At 37.2% G+C, this 19,352-nt stretch overlaps 1 protein-coding gene across 1 annotated transcript in view; it reads left to right on the forward strand.

Moving 5' to 3' along the window:
• The first annotated feature begins 8,232 nt into the window (after nt 1–8,232).
• Nucleotides 8,233–19,352, forward strand: part of LOC134668333 (uncharacterized) — a 29,883-nt gene continuing 18,763 nt past the window's right edge. The window contains exons 1-17 of the mRNA XM_063525814.1: nt 8,233–8,443; nt 9,004–9,102; nt 9,325–9,468; nt 9,862–9,971; nt 10,951–11,107; nt 11,876–12,084; nt 12,431–12,616; nt 13,092–13,244; nt 13,700–14,137; nt 14,523–14,746; nt 15,209–15,346; nt 16,297–16,495; nt 16,979–17,073; nt 17,221–17,357; nt 17,890–18,002; nt 18,625–18,783; nt 19,086–19,269. Coding sequence (XP_063381884.1) covers nt 8,428–8,443; nt 9,004–9,102; nt 9,325–9,468; nt 9,862–9,971; nt 10,951–11,107; nt 11,876–12,084; nt 12,431–12,616; nt 13,092–13,244; nt 13,700–14,137; nt 14,523–14,746; nt 15,209–15,346; nt 16,297–16,495; nt 16,979–17,073; nt 17,221–17,357; nt 17,890–18,002; nt 18,625–18,783; nt 19,086–19,269 — 2,761 coding nt within the window. The 5' untranslated portion in view covers nt 8,233–8,427. The remainder of the gene's footprint in view (nt 8,444–9,003; nt 9,103–9,324; nt 9,469–9,861; nt 9,972–10,950; nt 11,108–11,875; nt 12,085–12,430; nt 12,617–13,091; nt 13,245–13,699; nt 14,138–14,522; nt 14,747–15,208; nt 15,347–16,296; nt 16,496–16,978; nt 17,074–17,220; nt 17,358–17,889; nt 18,003–18,624; nt 18,784–19,085; nt 19,270–19,352) is intronic.

The following is a 19,352-nucleotide window of genomic DNA, read 5'->3' on the forward strand; positions in this document are numbered from 1 at the left end:
TGTTTCTCCTCTCGTCTTGTTTTTTATTTGAATTAACCAATTGTAATATAAGCGAATTACTTTTGATATTAGGTATGATCATGATTCATACTAAAACTTTGAAAAATAACGCAACTTGTCCTCACTCAACACGTTGTTGTTGCGATTTAAAAAGTTTAAAATAAACCTCAGTATCTACTTTCATTAGACAGAGTCTAGGTAGTCTTTACTCGGTATCCGTAGCCAAAGTTCTAATTGAAAAGCTCCTTCCTTTTTACTTGAGTAATAAAATAAAAAGTTTATGGAAGATGAGTAATAACATTATAGTTCTCAATAACACAACATAATGATTAACAGTACAAATTATATTAATGACAATTTATAAGAACATAACATTGTACAAAAATTAGGATTATCAACACATTTATTTATTTAATCTTTATTGCACATAAGGAAATACACTGTACAAAAGGTGAACTTAATGCCATAAGGCACATTAAAAATATTATACGAATATATATCTACAACTAGCAAATAACTGGGATTTGGATTGAACAAAGATTTCCAATAAGCATGCACTCCTTGTATAAAAATGCTATAGAAAAACCAAGTTTTTCAATGCAATTTTTTACACATCAAGACTAAAAGAACCCTTGATGACATTCCCGAAAATATAAGAGGCAGAGGCCGGCCCTTTACGACATGGATGAGCACAGTGTCGAAAGCTATAAGACCCCATAGGCGAATGCCATAACATGATGCAAAATAGGGAAGAATGGCGCAAAATGATACGGAGAGCCGACCCCAAAACCTAAGGATATGGGTTAAGGCTCAGATGGATGACGCACAGGTAAGTACGTATTTATATTTTCGATTTCATGCATTAGTAAACATCGGTGTTATGTCAGAACTGATGCTTAGTTCACGTGAGAAGCTTTAGGAAAAAATTTTGTGGCTTTTTTATGCCGCTTCGTTTTGACGCTTTTAACTTCGCCAATAAACGGACATGTTTAGCTGATATCTTTACTTGAAAACTCCATTCAGAAGTTTCTTCCCGTAATGAGTTCGTCTTGAAAGGAGTTTCGGTAAAAATCGTTCTTTTGACGAATTAATTTTGAAGTTTCAATGACGCCCCAGACGGAGTTTAGGGGTGGGCGGGTGAAATGAAGTGCGCTATTGCTTTTTGTAATGGCATACGAAGCATGAATGCTTTATTTTGACTCAAATTATCTTCACTGGTTTCGGAACCAATTTAACTTTTGTTACGTTTTCAACGGCCGTCGAAAAGAAGAAAGTAAAGGATCGAAACGTGTTCAGTGAGGAAAAAGTTAAGTTAAGAGTTAGTAACCCCAATCTCTAAAAATAGTTATATTTCATCTGGAGAGTTTGGAGATGGCGGGACGACTTGGACGCATTCTACCCCAGATGGTGGGAAAATGCCGATGACCGGGTCGAGGGGAGGTCTTTGCCCAGCAGAGGGACACCAAAATAGACTAGACAAAAAAAATTGAGAGTTTCACGGGATGATTATACCTATTTATTTATTTTCTGTCAGCTTAAGAGAGATTATGCTCTGAAACATAATGATACATAAAATTCACCAATATACTGCGTAGTTTGCTCTAAAAATGCATAAGGTTCAATATTTGTTCGTTGCCGGAGAAATGAATCGCGTCGTGAACGCTCTGGAGGCAGCTGACGCCTTCACTGCACAGAACTTTTAAAAGCACACACGGTGCGGTGTGACTCACGGCGGTACATAAGCCTAATTTTGTATTAATGACTTCATTAATACACCTGAGACTCGAATTATAAAACAAACATATTAGGCAAACCTCTGCGTAGGTGGCACCACTAGCAAATACAGTAAACAAACCTCATTAACATCATCAATGACACATCATGCGTCACTAGGTCAATCATAATGGCCTACCGTGAAACACGACAATCGAAAGAAATTTAGATTTGAGAGAGAGGCAGATAAAGAAATTTAGATTTTCGCGTTTCGCGGTAGGTCACCTGTAAACAATCCACCTTGGTGCATCAATAGTGAAAACTTGTCAAAAAACTGTTTAAGGCCTAGTATATATAAGGTATAAGTTACTCTAGGGTTTATTAAACAAATTAGTGCTGCACTTTGGCGGTAGAACATTGCAGTAATACTCCCTATTAGGTACTGCTTATGAATGTTAAGCAGTCATGATTTTTTGCCTAAAAAGTGGGTACATACTACCTACAAGTTTTAATACGCGTCATCAGGGTACAGAAATCTTGCGATCTTCCTAATACATGCGCGGCAAGAAATACAGCGATTATGTGCCCAACGCCTCCTTACGCTTCCTTAGTTCGCCTTTGTACTTCCATTACTGTAATTTATTTTTGTAAACCTGTATTGTGTACAATAAAGTAATTACTACTACTACTACTACGTTCCATTCCTGTTCCTATTCCATTGCTATTTAATAAATCAATCCAAGCTTTAAAAATCTATCCAGACTGCGCACCGCTGCGAATTGCGTAGCCGCACCGCTCCGTATATTTCAAACCGAACAACTTGCACACGTCTTTGTCAGTGCGACCTTTGACTTTGGTTTATTAAAAAGTTGTACCAGCAACTGCTGTTTCTTTGGAGTTTTGTGCTGCAGTTTGTAAACTAAGAGTACATATTATTTAAAAATATGGATTTATTCACAAATTGTGTAAGTTTAAAAGTTCTGGACGTTGAAAATAGCTCGTATTTTTGTTGGTATTAGTAGTATTTGAGAAAGTTGTAGTTGTACATTAACATACTGGTAATTTGTTACTGAAAAGAACGCGCCGATTGAAAATTAAATAATGTATGGAAATGTTGATGTGACTTTTGGTCGCATCTGTAATCCCGATTATAATATTTTCACATCTCGATTGGTGTTTGGCGATTAACTAGTGACATCTTGGCAATCGTAGAGACGCCCACGAGCTCTTCATACATTTTAGGGGCTTCCTTGTGCAAAATATTATTGCAGGCGACTGTACTCATTGACGTAGTAAACCTCAGAGGAATACAAATGACTTGGTAAATAACTCAAGTTGGTAATTCAGCACATACATCAATGTTTAAAAAGCAATCGGAAACCGTTCCCGTAACAAATGAATATCGCTCGGTGATTTTTCTTTGAAATAACTTTGTGAAGCACAAGGAAATCATTCTATTCACCTACCGAGCATAGAATGTATGTATTATGCACGGCAATAGCGTCTTCAGATGGCTATGGCCTAACATTAGTTATTTACCAGTTTTCAATTACTACTATGAAGTTCGGTGCGTACGATAATTTACATTTTTGTTACGCGGGGCATCTAAAACCTTTAGTAAAATAAAACCTAAAAATTGCAACTGTTCAATGTTGAATTTGACTATAGTTTCATATTTATATTTATTTATTGCTATCATGTTCATCAAAGTACAGGCTACACTCAGTTCTAGTCCTTATGCGCATAAGCATAGCATAATATGCTATATATTATACATATACCTATTTGATATTTATTGAAATCAAATTTTACAGCATTACAGCTAACACCAATGCACTGTAAAATCAAGTAGTAAAATTAAGTACCTAAGTAATAATAAAGCGATTAATAAGCTACTAAGATATTACATGTTTGATTCGCAAAAACGTAAAAAATCTTTAAAAAGTTTATGACTTTCTTCGGCAAACAAGTCGGAGTTAGGAATATTATACATATAGGTACCTAGTTAGCACAGCTTGAAAACCTTGCTATAAGTAAGGTAAACGTACTAGTGCTCGACATGCTAATGCCTGGATGACATCTTGCTGCCACCTCTAGTGACAATGACTTTCAATGAAGTTTCAAGATGACATGTACTGGGACCGCGTCGAACACCAGTATGTTTACCTTACAAGGATTTCCCTATTTTCTGTGATAACTTGCAAATTGGAGCAAAATGCCAGAAGTTTACGAAACGCGATTCCTAGTCGAAATGATTCATTAAAACTTAAATCCTAGATGTTTTCAAACTCTGTTTTGGACAGGATATTTTCACGCGGATGATTTTGCGACTTCCTCTAGAAACTTGAACAACAGTTACCGAGTTTGGTTTGCTTGGGTTTTATTCCGAGAATGCAGATGGCCTCTCATAAGAAGACGCATACGGTGTCACTCTGATCAGTCTGATCTGAGGCTTTATTTTGTCAATATCATCAAATAATACCTATCATATATTATAAATGCCATAAAATATCTGTGATTTTCATTAAAATGATACCATAAAAATTTTAATCACAGTACCTATCAAATTGTACAAGTGACCTCAATAAATTCAATGAATTTTACAATTCCTACTTACAGTGCTTATTTATTTTGTTTTATTTTACAGTGTTATTCAGTAGCCCTGTGGTTACACTTATACGAGTAATAAAGAGCGCGCGGCCGATGAGTGATCTCATAAGAGGATATCCACGCCTTGGTTTAACGCCAAGGCGTGGATATCCCGAGACTGTTTATTTAAAGTTTAAGTTCAACACTTTTGAAGTTATTTAAAAGAAGTAGTTAGGGTTTTCTGATACGGTCACAGACTTTAATTGTTGATCCTTCTAAGGTTCAAGCTAATATGGTTGTCAATATAAAGTAGGTAAACCCTAAATGGCTCAACAATTATAGTCCTTTACCTAGTACAATAAGACGAAAAGTGCTTAACACATTTTGCTGTTATAATTGGTACAAACTAATAACTACATAGTATCTTTGTGAGTAGACTTGACAAACTCTGAGGGCTCCACAACTACAAAAATTCAAAAACTGAATCAAAAAATAAAAACCATATAACTATAAATTCTCCTCATGAAATTTCATGATAATTGGTTGAGAGATGCAACCTCTAGAGGAGAAAAGTCAGGCTTACATAATTGTTTTTGCCCAAGCAACTGCAACGGTGACGTTACGCTCGCACTTCGCGCTCGCTTTGTTTATAATTAAAATTCCCATTTAATTATATAACTTATGAATAAAAGTTAAACAAAACAAATTTAATTAACATCGGCTTATTTACCTTAGCAAGTTGAGGTAAATAACTAGTTACAACAAATTAAGCCCACTTGAGTATGGAACATTTACCAACATGTCTCCACCTACTAACTTTCTACTCCTTTAGGCACTGGTCCCACCGCGAGCTAGTAAGCTATGAGCTATCGGCTATAAACACGAACAAAAGATAAGCACTCCCGTGTAAATAAAAGAGACACGGCGATATTTATAGCTCACCGCTGGGCGAGTAACTATAAATATCGCCGCGGCTGGCTCGCGGTGGGACCAGTGCCTTAAATTCAATTAACACTAGTTACAAGTAATTAAGTCGTCTTACCATCTTCGTGTTAGTGGTTTACCTAGAATGTTGCATTAGGTATAATTTTGGTAACTCAAAGTATGGCAAATTGTATTAGGAATTTCACCTTGCTATCCGTTTCTGTGAGCCTAGGAATTTTGTTTGAGTAAGACAAAAATTTATAACGAAAATGTATAGGTAGTCACGTAGTCAGGTAAGCTGGTTTGTCTAATTTATCTTACACTATAGTACAGTCAGAAGCAATAGTAGCGGATTAAACAATGCACCAAAAGAATCAGCCATACGGGAATTATTTTCGAAATTGAGAAATATTATTATATTTCTACAGTTCACATCCTAAAGTATCTGTTATTAAAGTCTAATTGTTCTACATACAGGGACTTGTTATTGTTTTTTTAAGCTATTAGAAAATGGTACATACATACTTTTGACGTGTAGTCTGATCCGCTAGCTTTGATGCTAACTCAAGATATTTCTTAACTCGACATACATAACAAAACCTCCAAAGTTCCGAAACAAAGCTGCAGCACCTGCTGATATTAAATAGGTACTTACCTACTAGTCCGGTGACCAATAGAAACCTAAAACGTTTTTTTTACCTGTGGGTCGTTAAGCGATCGGGCTGCAACTAGTGTGAGGCCACGGGGCAATGTACTAGTATAGAGACATCGTCGGTTGAAGTGGTTCAACCTAATCTGGGGTAGATGTCAGTGAAGAGTACAGATTTTTTTTAATATGGAAATATCGTGCTTTAATGCTTTACCTATTTAAGTATACTCATACACTCTTACACAATATAGCCTAGTAATGACTACGCTCAATACTGTGCAAATGTGAAAGAGATGAAAAAATATCACAACAACATTAGTGCGAGTGTGAAGGTACTCATTAGGTAATGCGTAAGTAAACAAGGCTAACAAAATCATTATATAATCCTTTTCAAATAGCTTGGCTTCTGTGACAGCTGTCATCTCAATATAATTTTTGGTTTTAAGGTTATAAAATGTACGGAGATGACAGCTGTCACAGAAGCCAAGCTATTTGAAAAGGATTACACCCATAACAATGAATGCTGCATCACTCTGATGTTCATCGGGAATACGAAACTATTTTTTTGTTTAAGTACAAATGTTAAAGCAGAGCAAGTGGATCTCGTTAAATTATTTTAATGAGGAGATCCATCTACGGCACTGGGTCGTGAAATCATTAAGCGATGTAAATATTCAGTTGAAGAGGGTATATTTTCAGCACAACATGCCTAGAGAATATACATTTCGTGAAATTAATTAAGGTTTTTATTTAACGGTTAGTAACAAAAACCTATTATTACGCGATTATTAAAACACCATGTAAAAGACAATGTTTTACAGAGTGATCTAGCGCCTAACTAAACAAAGCTTGTAGTATGGTTTTATGCTAGCCGACGATATACCTACTATAAATTATAATATAAATACATTAAAAGTTATAACACAGAAATTAAGTAAACATTCATGATAAACACACAAATAAAAGGCTTTGAAACCCATGATCTCTAAAGGGTAGGCTTCGTAGGTGTCACTACTAAGCTATGCCAGGCGTGACTCACTCCGCGATTTCGACGCATTGCTACAGGTAGCTAAATACATCCGTTCGACTCCAATTTTGGGGTTTGCCATAAGCCACGCGTGGCGCTGTCGCCACCTAGCGGCCATATCTGTGCTGATCGTGAGAGACGCGTTTTGTTAGAGAGTGAGTCTTCTGTACCTAGTACTATTATTTATTCTGTGGCTATGCTAGGAGGCCGTTAGGTATACCTACTAACAATTCTCCAGAGTAAAGTTTCTTTTCCCGACTTCCCGACCGCAGCAGTTAAGTAAGTCCAGGTAGTCCTATATTTGGCCTTAATTTTTTATTTTGTTTGAGAATTGACACAACACAGTAACTTCAGCTAAGCAGCTATTTTGCTTTCCGACATTATTTAACTGTAGTGTGTGCTACCTTTGACAGGTGAGAAGTAAATTTACCGCCTCGGAAAATTTACACATTCACTAGTTTATCCATAGTTTGGTCTAAGCTATAAAATACTTTATGTCAAGGCCATAAGAGCTAGCTATGATATCCAGAGTTGTTAGTAAAAGGCTTGCTACACGGTCGCCGACAAGCCTTCTAACCGTCTGACCTTGGTCTGTCCTTGGACAGTTTTGGTCAAATTTTGTTGGTAACAACCGTCTACACGGTCCGGGACAGACCAAGGCCACGCGGTTTGGGGGCTTGTCGGCGACCGTGTAGCAGGCCTTTAATGTTGGCGTGTTTGTGTATAGGACTGTTTGCAAGTCCATTTTCCACGATAGAAATTCTCTGTGTTTAGGTATACGCCGTTTTAGCATAGCATGTGTCAGGCTGTCTATTTATGTTGCTTGTGTACTCGTAGCTCAGGTGATTCACGGTACCAGTGTGATTTTGGTTTCGGAATCTGTAAGAACTATGGAAAATCGGATAATGAATTTTATATAGCTGTGTCTGAGTGTTCTACCCTCTGCTAAACAAACTAACTAAGTATAAATAAAATGAGAATAGCACCCCAGTGACTATGTGCAGATGTTACAGATTTTGTGCCCTGCGAATTCTAGCGATAAGTCGCCAGCATTTAAGCTCCTAAACCTTTGCTTGAAAACTGAATGTTTCCGTGTTAAAGGGAATAGAAAAATAGTCAACCATTTAGTGATATCTTTAGAAGCAAAATGTTGGTATAACCAACACTACATTTATAAATTAACTGACTTTGCATAAGTATGAGATTTAATTGTAGAAAAAATCAACTGCTTTTGTTTATTAGCGCTCTGACTTGTAATCTCGCGTCCTAATTTCATAAATCTATTTTTATTTAACCCATTTGCAGTGCTGGGCACAGCTGTGATAGTGGGCACTCAGCCCGTAGTGTCCGGTCGGAAGCGTGCACTGACGTGCATCTATGCACACTTGTCGCAGAATTCAAAGTGATGTTTGCCGTGTCCCGAGTAAACACTGTTGGACAGACGAAGTTGTAATGCGACATCTGGGCACGCTGAATCTCATTGTTCCATTTCGCTACTTTTATCCACGAAAATCTCATTTCGAAAATGTTACGGCACCAGGGCGAGTATTACTTTTATAAGTATTTTTGTCCGAGAACTTTGGCGAGAATTTACTTGGAATTGAGTTTTCATATTTTATCATCTATAAAGTCGTCATTCTCATTTTACGATGTCCTTGTCGATATTTATTTTATGCGGATAACAAAGCTTGCTAACGCACTATTATCGAAAAGACTATTAAAAATAAGCGTATTATCTCACTTTTCCTGATGTAAATTTAGCGATAATTGTCAGAAATTTTCACAAAAAATAAATGATGTAAGCATAATTTTATAATTTTTTACGTTCAAAAAATAATTATGTGGACCTTTTTACACAAGGCAACAACAACCTAATTTGATTTAGAAATTTCGGAAAAATACAAATCCTACAAAACACCTTGGGAGAGCCCCTGGTGTTATTCGAGAAGTAGAATATATTTAAGAATTTATAACCACGTGCTGCTGACTGCGAACTGAATGAAATAAAATATTGGTGGATTATTAAATACGCCGGGCGCATATTGCCATAACTGAATTTGTAAGCAAGCTCCGTTTGAACGCTGCCGTTTGAATTTTCCAGGAATAAATTACGTGACAGTTATAACAATTCTGCTTTCTGCCGGCTACATTGAGGCTGCATTCAGAAACTTGGAATCTCTTAAGACTCCGATAAATATTGGTAAGGGGCTCTGTTACAGTGCAGACTTGAAAGTTCTTTTCATTGTTCCACAGTTCTGTTTAACTTATATTTTCACCGAGACTAGGCGAATATTATATCTTCCAAACTGTTTTAGTAGTAGGTATTTGAAGTTTAGATGCGGGTCTGAGCTAGAAAATAAAAAAGAATTTTGATATTTGATTGAATCTGAATTCAAAAGTAATATGAAATGTGCGATTTCAGGTGCGATATTACCACCAAACACAATTACTGAGGTGGCATTTGCCTCCGCTCTGGCCCGCGCTTCTATGGAGAGTGAACATTACCTGTTTGTAATGAAAGTGGAATATGTACCTCTTGATGACAGTTTTGCTGCGGCTAAAGCTGGTAATAAACTAAACTGTTTATGTCAAAACTTTGGTATAATACTTGTGACTACAAGTACATAATGTAACAAAATTGTTTTTACATTATATTTCACGCGTGAGAGTGTTACGTTTGAAGTAGGTACCTATGGTGAAAGGTGGTTGTGGATACTATGTAGTCACCTTTAACACAAAAATACTGGCATTGCTTTTACTGAATGACTTTCGGTAAAAGCAATGCCAGTTATTTTTGAGTTTAAGGTGACTCGTCTCGGCGCGTTGAGCTTCATCATTAAGCATGCCAGTTTGTGCACGAAAGTAGCAATAACACTTCTGATATCGTATCTAACGCTTTATAGTCATGCTGATGAGGATGATAAACATATATTTACTTTGATAGTATATATATTTGTAGCCTGCAAGCTGATATCGGCGGGAGTGATCGCAATATTCGGCCCCACTGACGCTACTTCAGCATCCGTCGTGGAGGCACAATGCCGAGCTGCTAGAATTCCTCACATACAGGTACGAACATTTGGGTTAGGAACGTAACTGGCGTTCAAAATTGCATGGACATATTTCAACCGTCATATTAAGGCATTACGGTCGACATCTATCCACCATGCAGTTTTGAACGCCACTGTACCTCATCATCATCATCATCATCTCAGCCATAAGACGTCCACTGCTGAACATAGGCCTCCCCCTTTTTTGGGGGGTGAATGCCATAATCGCCACGCTTGGCAGGCGGGTTGGCGATCGCAGTCGAGTACTTACACCGAATTTGAGGGACGCTGCTGCCCGTCCACCGGTGGTCTTGGACGTGGTTTAAGGACATACCCGGGTCCTGGACGCAGTTTAAGGACATACCCGGGTCCACTGTACCTAGTGCCGAATTATTTACAACTATGCTGTACAAAGAGCATTAGTTCTGAGATTAAGCACAAAAAGGCACAGTCATTTGTGTTTATTTATTTAAATCTTCTAGGTCCATTCTGTGTGTAAGTCCGAAACCATAGTCACTTCTTTAAAAAATCCAGAAATATATGTCCAACCTACACGAGTTTATATTTAGTTTCACCTGTCTGACCTGACTGTCTAGACAGAGATACAGCGGCTAGTCAATTCTTGTAAGTTTGACCCACTTCTGGCCATTCTCGGTAACCGATTGTGCCTATACTGAAAATTTGCATGGATTTCAAATGTAGCCATCGAAATTATAACGGCCGGACCATCGAATTGCCTGTTAGAATTGTAATCATCGGCATAACATTTGATGACTACAAAGAAAAGGCAGATTTGACAGACTTATTAGGTTTATTATGTACTTTACTAACTAGCTAAGGTACTTATTAATTGTGTACTAAGCAAACTCAACAGCTAATGAAACCATAATGTTATACATGAACAAATGTTGTTCGCTATCGCCGTGGAGCTTATCGACTCGTCAACAGCGAAGTTAATTAGGTTTTCCTAGCTTTATGAATAAGTATTACTGTTTTAGGCTGTGTGGCGTCCGCCGCCCATTCGAGGCTACCAGCAACCGACACCGCCAGGTATCAACTTGTATCCTGAGGCAGTGGCCCTGTCGAAGGCTGTCGCGCATTTCATCAAGGACAGCGATTGGAACTCCTACACGTTGCTTTACGACGATGATTACGGTTGGTACTATTAATACCATAAATAAATATTTAACTTAGCTTGTTAAATATAAAAAGACAAATAATCCAGAGAAGTAGAAAATACTATGTCCATAATAAGAATGTATTAATTAGAGTCCTTGATTAGTTCTTTAGATTCTAAGCATTCAAATTGACTGATGTGAACTGACCCAGCATCTGATCCCATCATAAATTACTAAAATTACTTTCTGATCAGTAAATACCTAAACGAAATAAAATCAAAACTAATTTTCGTACATAAGGTTATAGACCCATTACTGAACCCCTAGTGTACATTTCAAACCCCTAGTGTTAATGATAGATATATTTATAATCTGTTTATTTGTTTGCCACAGTACACACAGAATATTCAATGATGTGACGTACGCGTTTGATTTAACCCCATACAAAGTTAGACTTAATGCTAACGCGTAAGTCACGTCACGCTATCGAATGAAATTTACACTAGATAGGGGTACTGAACGTATAGATTAGTGACAGATTTATTTATAGTGCAACTATTTTTTAACGGTCTGACTATATTTGTTTGCCACAATACACACAGAATATTCAATGACGTGACGTACGCGTTTGATTTTGAACAGCGGGCCAAGCGGCACGGTTTGGCAACCTAAAACCCCATACAAAGTTAGACTTAAAGCAAACGCGTACGTCTTGTCACGCTATCGAAAGAAATTTACACTAAGGGTACTGAACGTATAGATTAGTGACAGATTTATAGTGCAACTATTTTTTAAATTTTAACAGGTCTAATAAGACTTCAAGAAATCCTCAAATACGCTGACCCGGAACACAAATGGTCGGCCAGAAGGCTAGTGCCCGGGGCAGACAACCGGCCCTTGTTGAAGTCGTTGAAGTTAGCGGGCGAAAGCCGGGTCGTCCTAGACTGCCCTCCTCACAGGGTGATGGATTATCTGCGCCAAGCGAACGAGGTGCAGTTCTTTCAAGACTATATGGTGAGATATAGCTTAAATATTCATTCATTGATTTTAAATGAATATCTCAAGATGAAAATGCAATAACAGGCTTCTGTGTGAAAATGAAAATATGGGAGGAAGTGAAGTGATTGTATGAAGAATTGAAGTTGAAAAATTTCGAATTATATCGTTATTTTATTCATTCAACATTAACAAAATAAATTATATCATACTGCCTAAGAATTAGCTTTTTTTAGATAAAGTAGATAAAACAATCTCAAAATTTAGTAAGTGCCAACGTTGTACACGTATGTTACTACTTTGCATTTGTGTATTGTGTCTATAAGTTAAAGTTACTTAAGTTACTTATGTTTATTTCTTTTAGAGCTACGTTCTTATGTCACTAGATGCACACACGTTGGACTTAGAAGAACTGCGTTACGGTTTGTCGAACGTGACTTGCCTGCGGATATTCGCTCATGAGGACTCAAGGACACGCTCCTATTTAGCCGATTGGAAAGTTAGGGCCTCGCCCGAAGTGAAGATACCGAAAGATACACAGGACATTACAGTAAGTCCACCTTGATTATCTTTAGTTTGTAACACATTTCATGCATTCGATTTTCTACTTTATAGTTATACTCATAAAGTCCGGATTACAAGCATTATACTGTTTGGGCGTCTTAAATATTGACTCCGTGTTTCAATGTAACTTCGTAACTTGCTAAGCTTGACCATAGTCTGTTTTGTAAATGATACATAAGATGGATAAGGCGGTCGTGGGCAAACTGTAATTACTACTTTAAGGGAAAAATACTAGATACTAGCCAACGTTTTAGTATATGTCCTATTTCCAACTTATCCTATATCAATTACATTGTACCGAGTCCTACATGAGCATTACTAGAACTCTATTATCTAAATCTAGATATTATACATAATTATAATTTAACTTAAGCTCTCACTCTTGGCCGTAACAAATACTTTGATTAAAACTGCTTTGTTACATTATTTACGCTTATAAAATTTCTTTCTTGTTAATTTAGGTTGAAGTGGCATTAGCCAGCGACGCCGCAAGACTGATTACGGCTGCAGTGGAAAGCGCTCCAGAGGAATTTAAAGTTGAAGCGCAGGAACTTGAGTGCAACTCTGAAAGTCAGTGGGAGATCGGGGAAGAATTCATCAATCACATATTAACGGTAGATGTAACATATAAACTCTAACCCGGAGGCCGCATGCATTTGTTTTTCTGGGATATTTTATTTTCACTGGAATTCATGATCTAGTATAGTGAATCCACCCGAGGCGTTTTGTCGTGGCTTTCGGAACATTCTTACTATTAAACCTTTCACGATTGATGATTAACAAAATTATGTATATTAAAAAACGCATAATTTATCGGTGTCGATCTGGACGTATTGCACGATATGTTGGGTCGATAAAGTTGGTATTTACGATACTTTATATTTAAATCTTTCAAACGCACGATATCGTAATACTTATAACTGCATAAATTGTAAATATATAAGGCCTGTAATTTAGGCCCACATAAAACCGACAACACAATTTTGTCGCAAACGGCCTATTGTTAAACTATTTACACACGTTTAAATTACAACACGAAAGCTGAAAATGTTGTTTCGATTGTTTTCAGAACCCAATAGTAGGGATAACAGACCAGATAATGTTGGACAATACAACGGGCGAACGTATTAATTTCAACGTGGAAATAATGGAATTATCAAACAGCGGGTTTAACAGCATTGCGAAATGGAATCCAGATACCGGCTTTGTGTACGTGCGATCGGAGGACGAAGTTTCCGATCTACTTGCGGAAAAATGGCAAAATAAAACTTTTCGGGTCGTGTCCCGAATCGGAGCCCCCTATCTTGTAGAAAGGGTTCCTGAAGAAGGCGAAGAACTAACAGGAAACGACCGTTACGAAGGCTACTCAAAAGATTTGATACATGAAATCCTTAAAGAAACGCTCCATTTAAATTATGTGATTGAGATCGTGCCAGGAAATTTATACGGTTCTTACCATAAAGATACAAGGAAATGGGACGGGCTGGTCGGCCATCTTTTAGAAAGGGTTGGTTGCATTTGTTTACAAAACATTTGTTCATACATAAGCAATAAACACGTTACGAGTATAGTATAGTATATGTATAAGTATGTACATACCTACTGTAGGTACCTATAGTTAAGATTATAAGTCTACTATATACGTTGGCAAAGAGACAAAATAATCTACACGACCTTATCCACTTGAGGATAAAGGAGGTCACAATTTTGTACCTTTATCCGGAATCCGGATCGATATTTTTGACTGTATAGGTACCTACTTATAGAAACTATATTGATTATTATTCGTGATAGTCTAAAAGGATTCACATATGATAGGTACCTATAATCTTGGCAGATTTGAATTAGTAATCTATTTCGAATACGTATTCAAAACAAAAGCTTGTTTTCAGAAAGCCGACTTAGCAATATGCGACCTAACGATAACCTACGAGCGGCGTTCGGCGGTAGACTTCACTACCCCCTTCATGACACTGGGCATCAGTATTCTGTATTCTAAACCTATTCCTCCGGAGCCAGAACTCTTCGGCTTCCTGAAGCCGTTCTCAGTCGATGTGTGGATCTATATGGCTGGATCTTTTCTTATGGTGTCTCTGCTTTTACACATTTTAGCAAGGTATGCTAAAGTTAAAGTTTACTTATATTTTATGGCTTCGTTATTTGCGAAAAGTGCCTATAAAAAGTCAGAATCATAAGGTAACCGACAGCCTTAAATAGCTAAATTGTTAATTATGTCATTAGGTAGGTACTATTGTATTCAACCATTTAGTATTTACACTGCTGGATAAATGCATCTGGGTTGTCCAATCCTAAAATTAGGTAATTGCTAGGTACGCATTATAACCTCGCAAAACAATGCGTTTACGCGGTACGCCTTTACATCAGGCATAGGTAAGCATAGGTATACTATACTACTACATATTTGGTTGTATTTACGGCAATGGCAAATAACAAGTTTTTTCAATTAAATTACAATAGCCTCTTAGGCCTAAAGTTTCATATTAACCGCAAACAACATGACCTATGTTAGTTACTAATTTTTAACTAGATTAAAATAATATTTATTTTATTCCTACAGACTAGCACCAAATGATTGGGAAAACCCACATCCCTGTGACAAGTCGCCCGAAGAGTTGGAAAATATATGGCATATTAAAAACTCGGCTTGGCTCACTATGGGATCTATTATGACTCAAGGCTCCGATATTTTGCCAAAGTAAGTTCCAGAACTATTGTATAAAACTATGCTCTTTCTCTTCATGTTTTTATGACTAGGATTTAATTTAGTAGATTTTGGAAAACAAAAACATTTAAAGAATTCACATTTATGTCCGTGAATGGCGTGAATATAATGTAAATTTATAGGTACATGCGAAGATTGAGAAGCAAATAAATCATATAATAAAGTAGGTACTTAGGAATGAAAACAGAACTTCTTCTATCTTCTCAAACAACTTCCCTTGTTATTACGCGTTTTGTTTTTCTATGACTTTAAACATTTTTTTTATGCCTGCTGTGTATAATAAATGAATCAGAATGGATATGACGAAGTTAACTCGAAGAAAGAAAAAAAAAATATATAAGTAAATAAAATCTCTAGATGTGTGGAAATGAAGACAGATACAGATGTTCTCGAAACACGTAACTCTCGCTTAGTGTTTCCCAGAAAGTATCATTAATCATCGTTTTATTTGACTTTAACGCATCTAGTCGCGCAATGTGCGCAGTTTTTATACTAAGAGCTCTTTCTCACTGGCGTCAATTTTCTAGCGGGCACAGTTTTCTGCAGTATCCCGTTTTCTATAGTATGCCTCAGTATCCCGCAAAGAGAATGCTCGTGGGAACGTTACTATTACGAGTAGCTCGTATACTACTAAAACGGGATTCTGCAGAAAACCGTACCCGCAAAGTACGTCAGTGGGAAAGAGCTCTAAGTACCTATCGGTGCGATTCGGGAAATGAATCAAAGATAACTTTACTTTACTATTTAATATCTAATTAATTCTAACTCATTTCCCGAATCGCGCCATATGTGTCTTTAGCTGGTAGTTTCTCCCAATCTGAAACCCACTGACCATAGACGGAACTTAATATATTTGCATTATAAGTTTATTAGAAAATGTTCATGCAGGTATCTATTTTACGGAAACTAGTATTTGTCACTAGGGGTTATTCCACCCGCTGGGTGTGCGGAATGTGGTGGTTCTTCGCTCTCATCATGTGCTCGTCGTACACGGCTAACTTGGCTGCCTTCTTGACCAACGCGGCAATGGACGATTCCATCAAAAGCGCGGAAGACTTGGCGGCGCAGTCTAAGATCAAGTATGGAACAGTTAATGGTGGTTCTACCTATTCGTTCTTCAAGGTAATGTGAAAACACTGACATTTTGTTTTTAATATGCTCATTAAGGCGCTTGGGAAAAGGTTGAGGGAGGCAACGGGTGACCCCCGCGCGGGCAGCTTTCTCGCGCAGCGAATGGCCATCGCAATCCAGCGCGGGAACGCTGCCTGCGTGTTGGGCACCCTCCCGAGGGCACCAAATTTTGATAGATATTTTTAATTTTTAGTTTTAGTTATTTTAATTGTAGTTAGTTTTAGTTTTATATTCCTATTTATGTCTTATAGTAATTTATGTAATTTAATATTTTGTCAGTGCAATAAGATTATTCTTTAATATTTAATTTTCAAAAAAGTTTTGATTAGAAGTAAGTAAAATACTCAACACTCATGACAACTTTGTATGTATACCGCAGTTGGTTTGTGTAGTGTCCTGTTAAATTTGCTTGCATCCGGCCTTAGCCATTATAATGGGTAATTTTTCCTGTTTATTTTTTATTAAATTTTTCAGCGATCTAACTTTTCTACGTATGCAAAAATGTGGACAGCAATGGAATCCGCAAGACCGTCGGTTTTTGTGCCGAACAACGATGTAGGTGTCGAAAGGTAAAAAGCACGCATTATATTTCTGTATGTAGCACACTTTCTCATATTTCGCTGTTAACATTTTGGAAACCTATTTATAAATATTTTTTTACATAGCCACACTAGGTTCTTGTGACATCCTGTTTAATAATAATATTTTTTATAAAGGGTGCTTAAAGGCAAAAGGGAGTATGCATTTTTGATGGAGTCCACGGCCATTGAGTACCAGCTGGAGCGAAATTGCGAATTAATGCAAGTGGGCGGCTTGCTCGACTCGAAGGGATATGGTATTGCTATGCCTTTTTGTGAGTATTACACATCTACATATTACACTAGTATTTTATTTCATATTCTAATTTATTTTATAATTATTGCTTACTTAACCTGACATCGTTATCGTTATGTGGGCCATACTGAAAGTTTCTGGATTCTATGGCGTATTATGGATGACTTTATCCACGTTTATCCACGTGATAAAATAACTGTCACTTTTTAACACCGCGGGATAGAAAGTGACGGATATCGTTTTATCACGCTGTCACGTAGAAAAGAACGACCATCATATCCGTGCTGAATATATGAGACGACTTATTTTTTCTAAGTGGCCAGTTCCAGGAATTTTCAGTACGCCCTAAGTATATACATATATGAATCCGTCATAATTTAAAGGCAGTCTATAAATGCGATCCAATAATTAAAAACCAAAAAGAAATAATATTTTGTATGGCCTGAAAACTATTTTACGGCGAAAACACAATTCTTTAAATGTATATTGGGGGTACTTTACTAGTTTTCTGAGGTTTTTCCTTAGCAAATTATTATGGTAATGATTTTTAGTCTCTTCCTATCGCACTGCTGTGGACAATGCTGTTTTGAAATTAGCCGAGAGTGGGAGACTAGTGGAACTTAAGAATCGATGGTGGAAAGCACCGGAGGAGAACGCGTGTGTTGTAAGTAAAAACAAGTCATAAATAAGTGGACAGGAGACCTAACCGTCTGACTAGAAGAAATGTTTTAAATTAACTATAGATATGCTTTTATTGACTTTTAATTACATCGACATATTTAAAGCCAGGTTTAAACTAGCAAGAACTTGCACGCAACTTTTATAGTGTTGCAGTACTTATCTGTTAAAACTTTTGAATGCAGTTTGCATTCAAACGTTTACTTAGTAGTCGGTAATGTAACGCAAATTGCATGCAAGTTCTTGCTAGTCTACGCTACGGCTCGCTTAAGTCAAGTTTAATTCTAGACGAGCTACCTACGAGACTACTGGAATCAATTGTGGTTTAGACTACCTACTTACCTACTGATTGACTACTTATCTGTTTTCTTGAACCAGTTGCTTGTTAGACCAGCAGCGTTTTAGACAAGTTACTCTTTATACTAGTAGCTTTTGTACCACTACCTCACACATTTCCGTACCATTTACTATTATTGCTATTAAATACTTAATTATGGCGAAAAATGTCATAAATAGAGATCTGAGAGTAATATTTAAACTGTGAAATATTGCTATCGAACTGCTTTGAGTTGAAATGGCTAATGATAATTTTTAAATTTCAATGACAGTCAGAGGAAGCAGGCGAGGAAGGGGCGAGTGCAGCAGAACTGGGAGTGGACAATGTCGGTGGAGTGTTCATAGTGCTGGGCACCGGCTGTGGAATAGCAGCCGCCATGGGCATATTTGAGTTCTTGTGGCATGTTAAGGATGTCGCTATAGAACAGAAGGTAATAAACATCATTACCAATTTTTGTAAGGTTACTTTATTGAATCACGCTACAATACCTTACCTTACCAGTTAAGGTTAGTTGAAGCAAGTAAGTTCTTCGGATGTTTAGTGAAAATATGTAAAATCGATTATATTTACGTACATATTTAATAAATTTACACTTTAATCATTAAAACCGGATCACTAGTTCCAACGCTATAAAGTGACAAACAAGATACAAACATATGTAGGTTGCGAAAATCATAAACCATTCCCGTAGTCCGGTTAAAAGCGAGTGAAATAATTGTCTAATCAATTCAGATGTCACGGACTGAAGCATTTTGGGCGGAGTTCATCTTCGCGCTGAGTTTCTGGGAGACGGAGAAACCAGTGGCTCACTCCAGGCCGTCTTCGTCAGCATCTGGTTCGGGCAGTGATGATCGCTCACGCGCCTCCTCGGTGCTGCGCTCGGCTGCCGACTTGTTCCGTTTAGACGTTTTTAAATGAACCGCAGATAAATTTGTAGCGATTGTGTATCACCTTGCATCACGTTTGGTGTATTCTTTGAAGACTTCATGTTGTTATAAA

The sequence above is a fragment of the Cydia fagiglandana genome, chromosome 10, assembly GCF_963556715.1.
Source record: "Cydia fagiglandana chromosome 10, ilCydFagi1.1, whole genome shotgun sequence".
Lineage (NCBI taxonomy): Eukaryota > Metazoa > Arthropoda > Insecta > Lepidoptera > Tortricidae > Cydia > Cydia fagiglandana.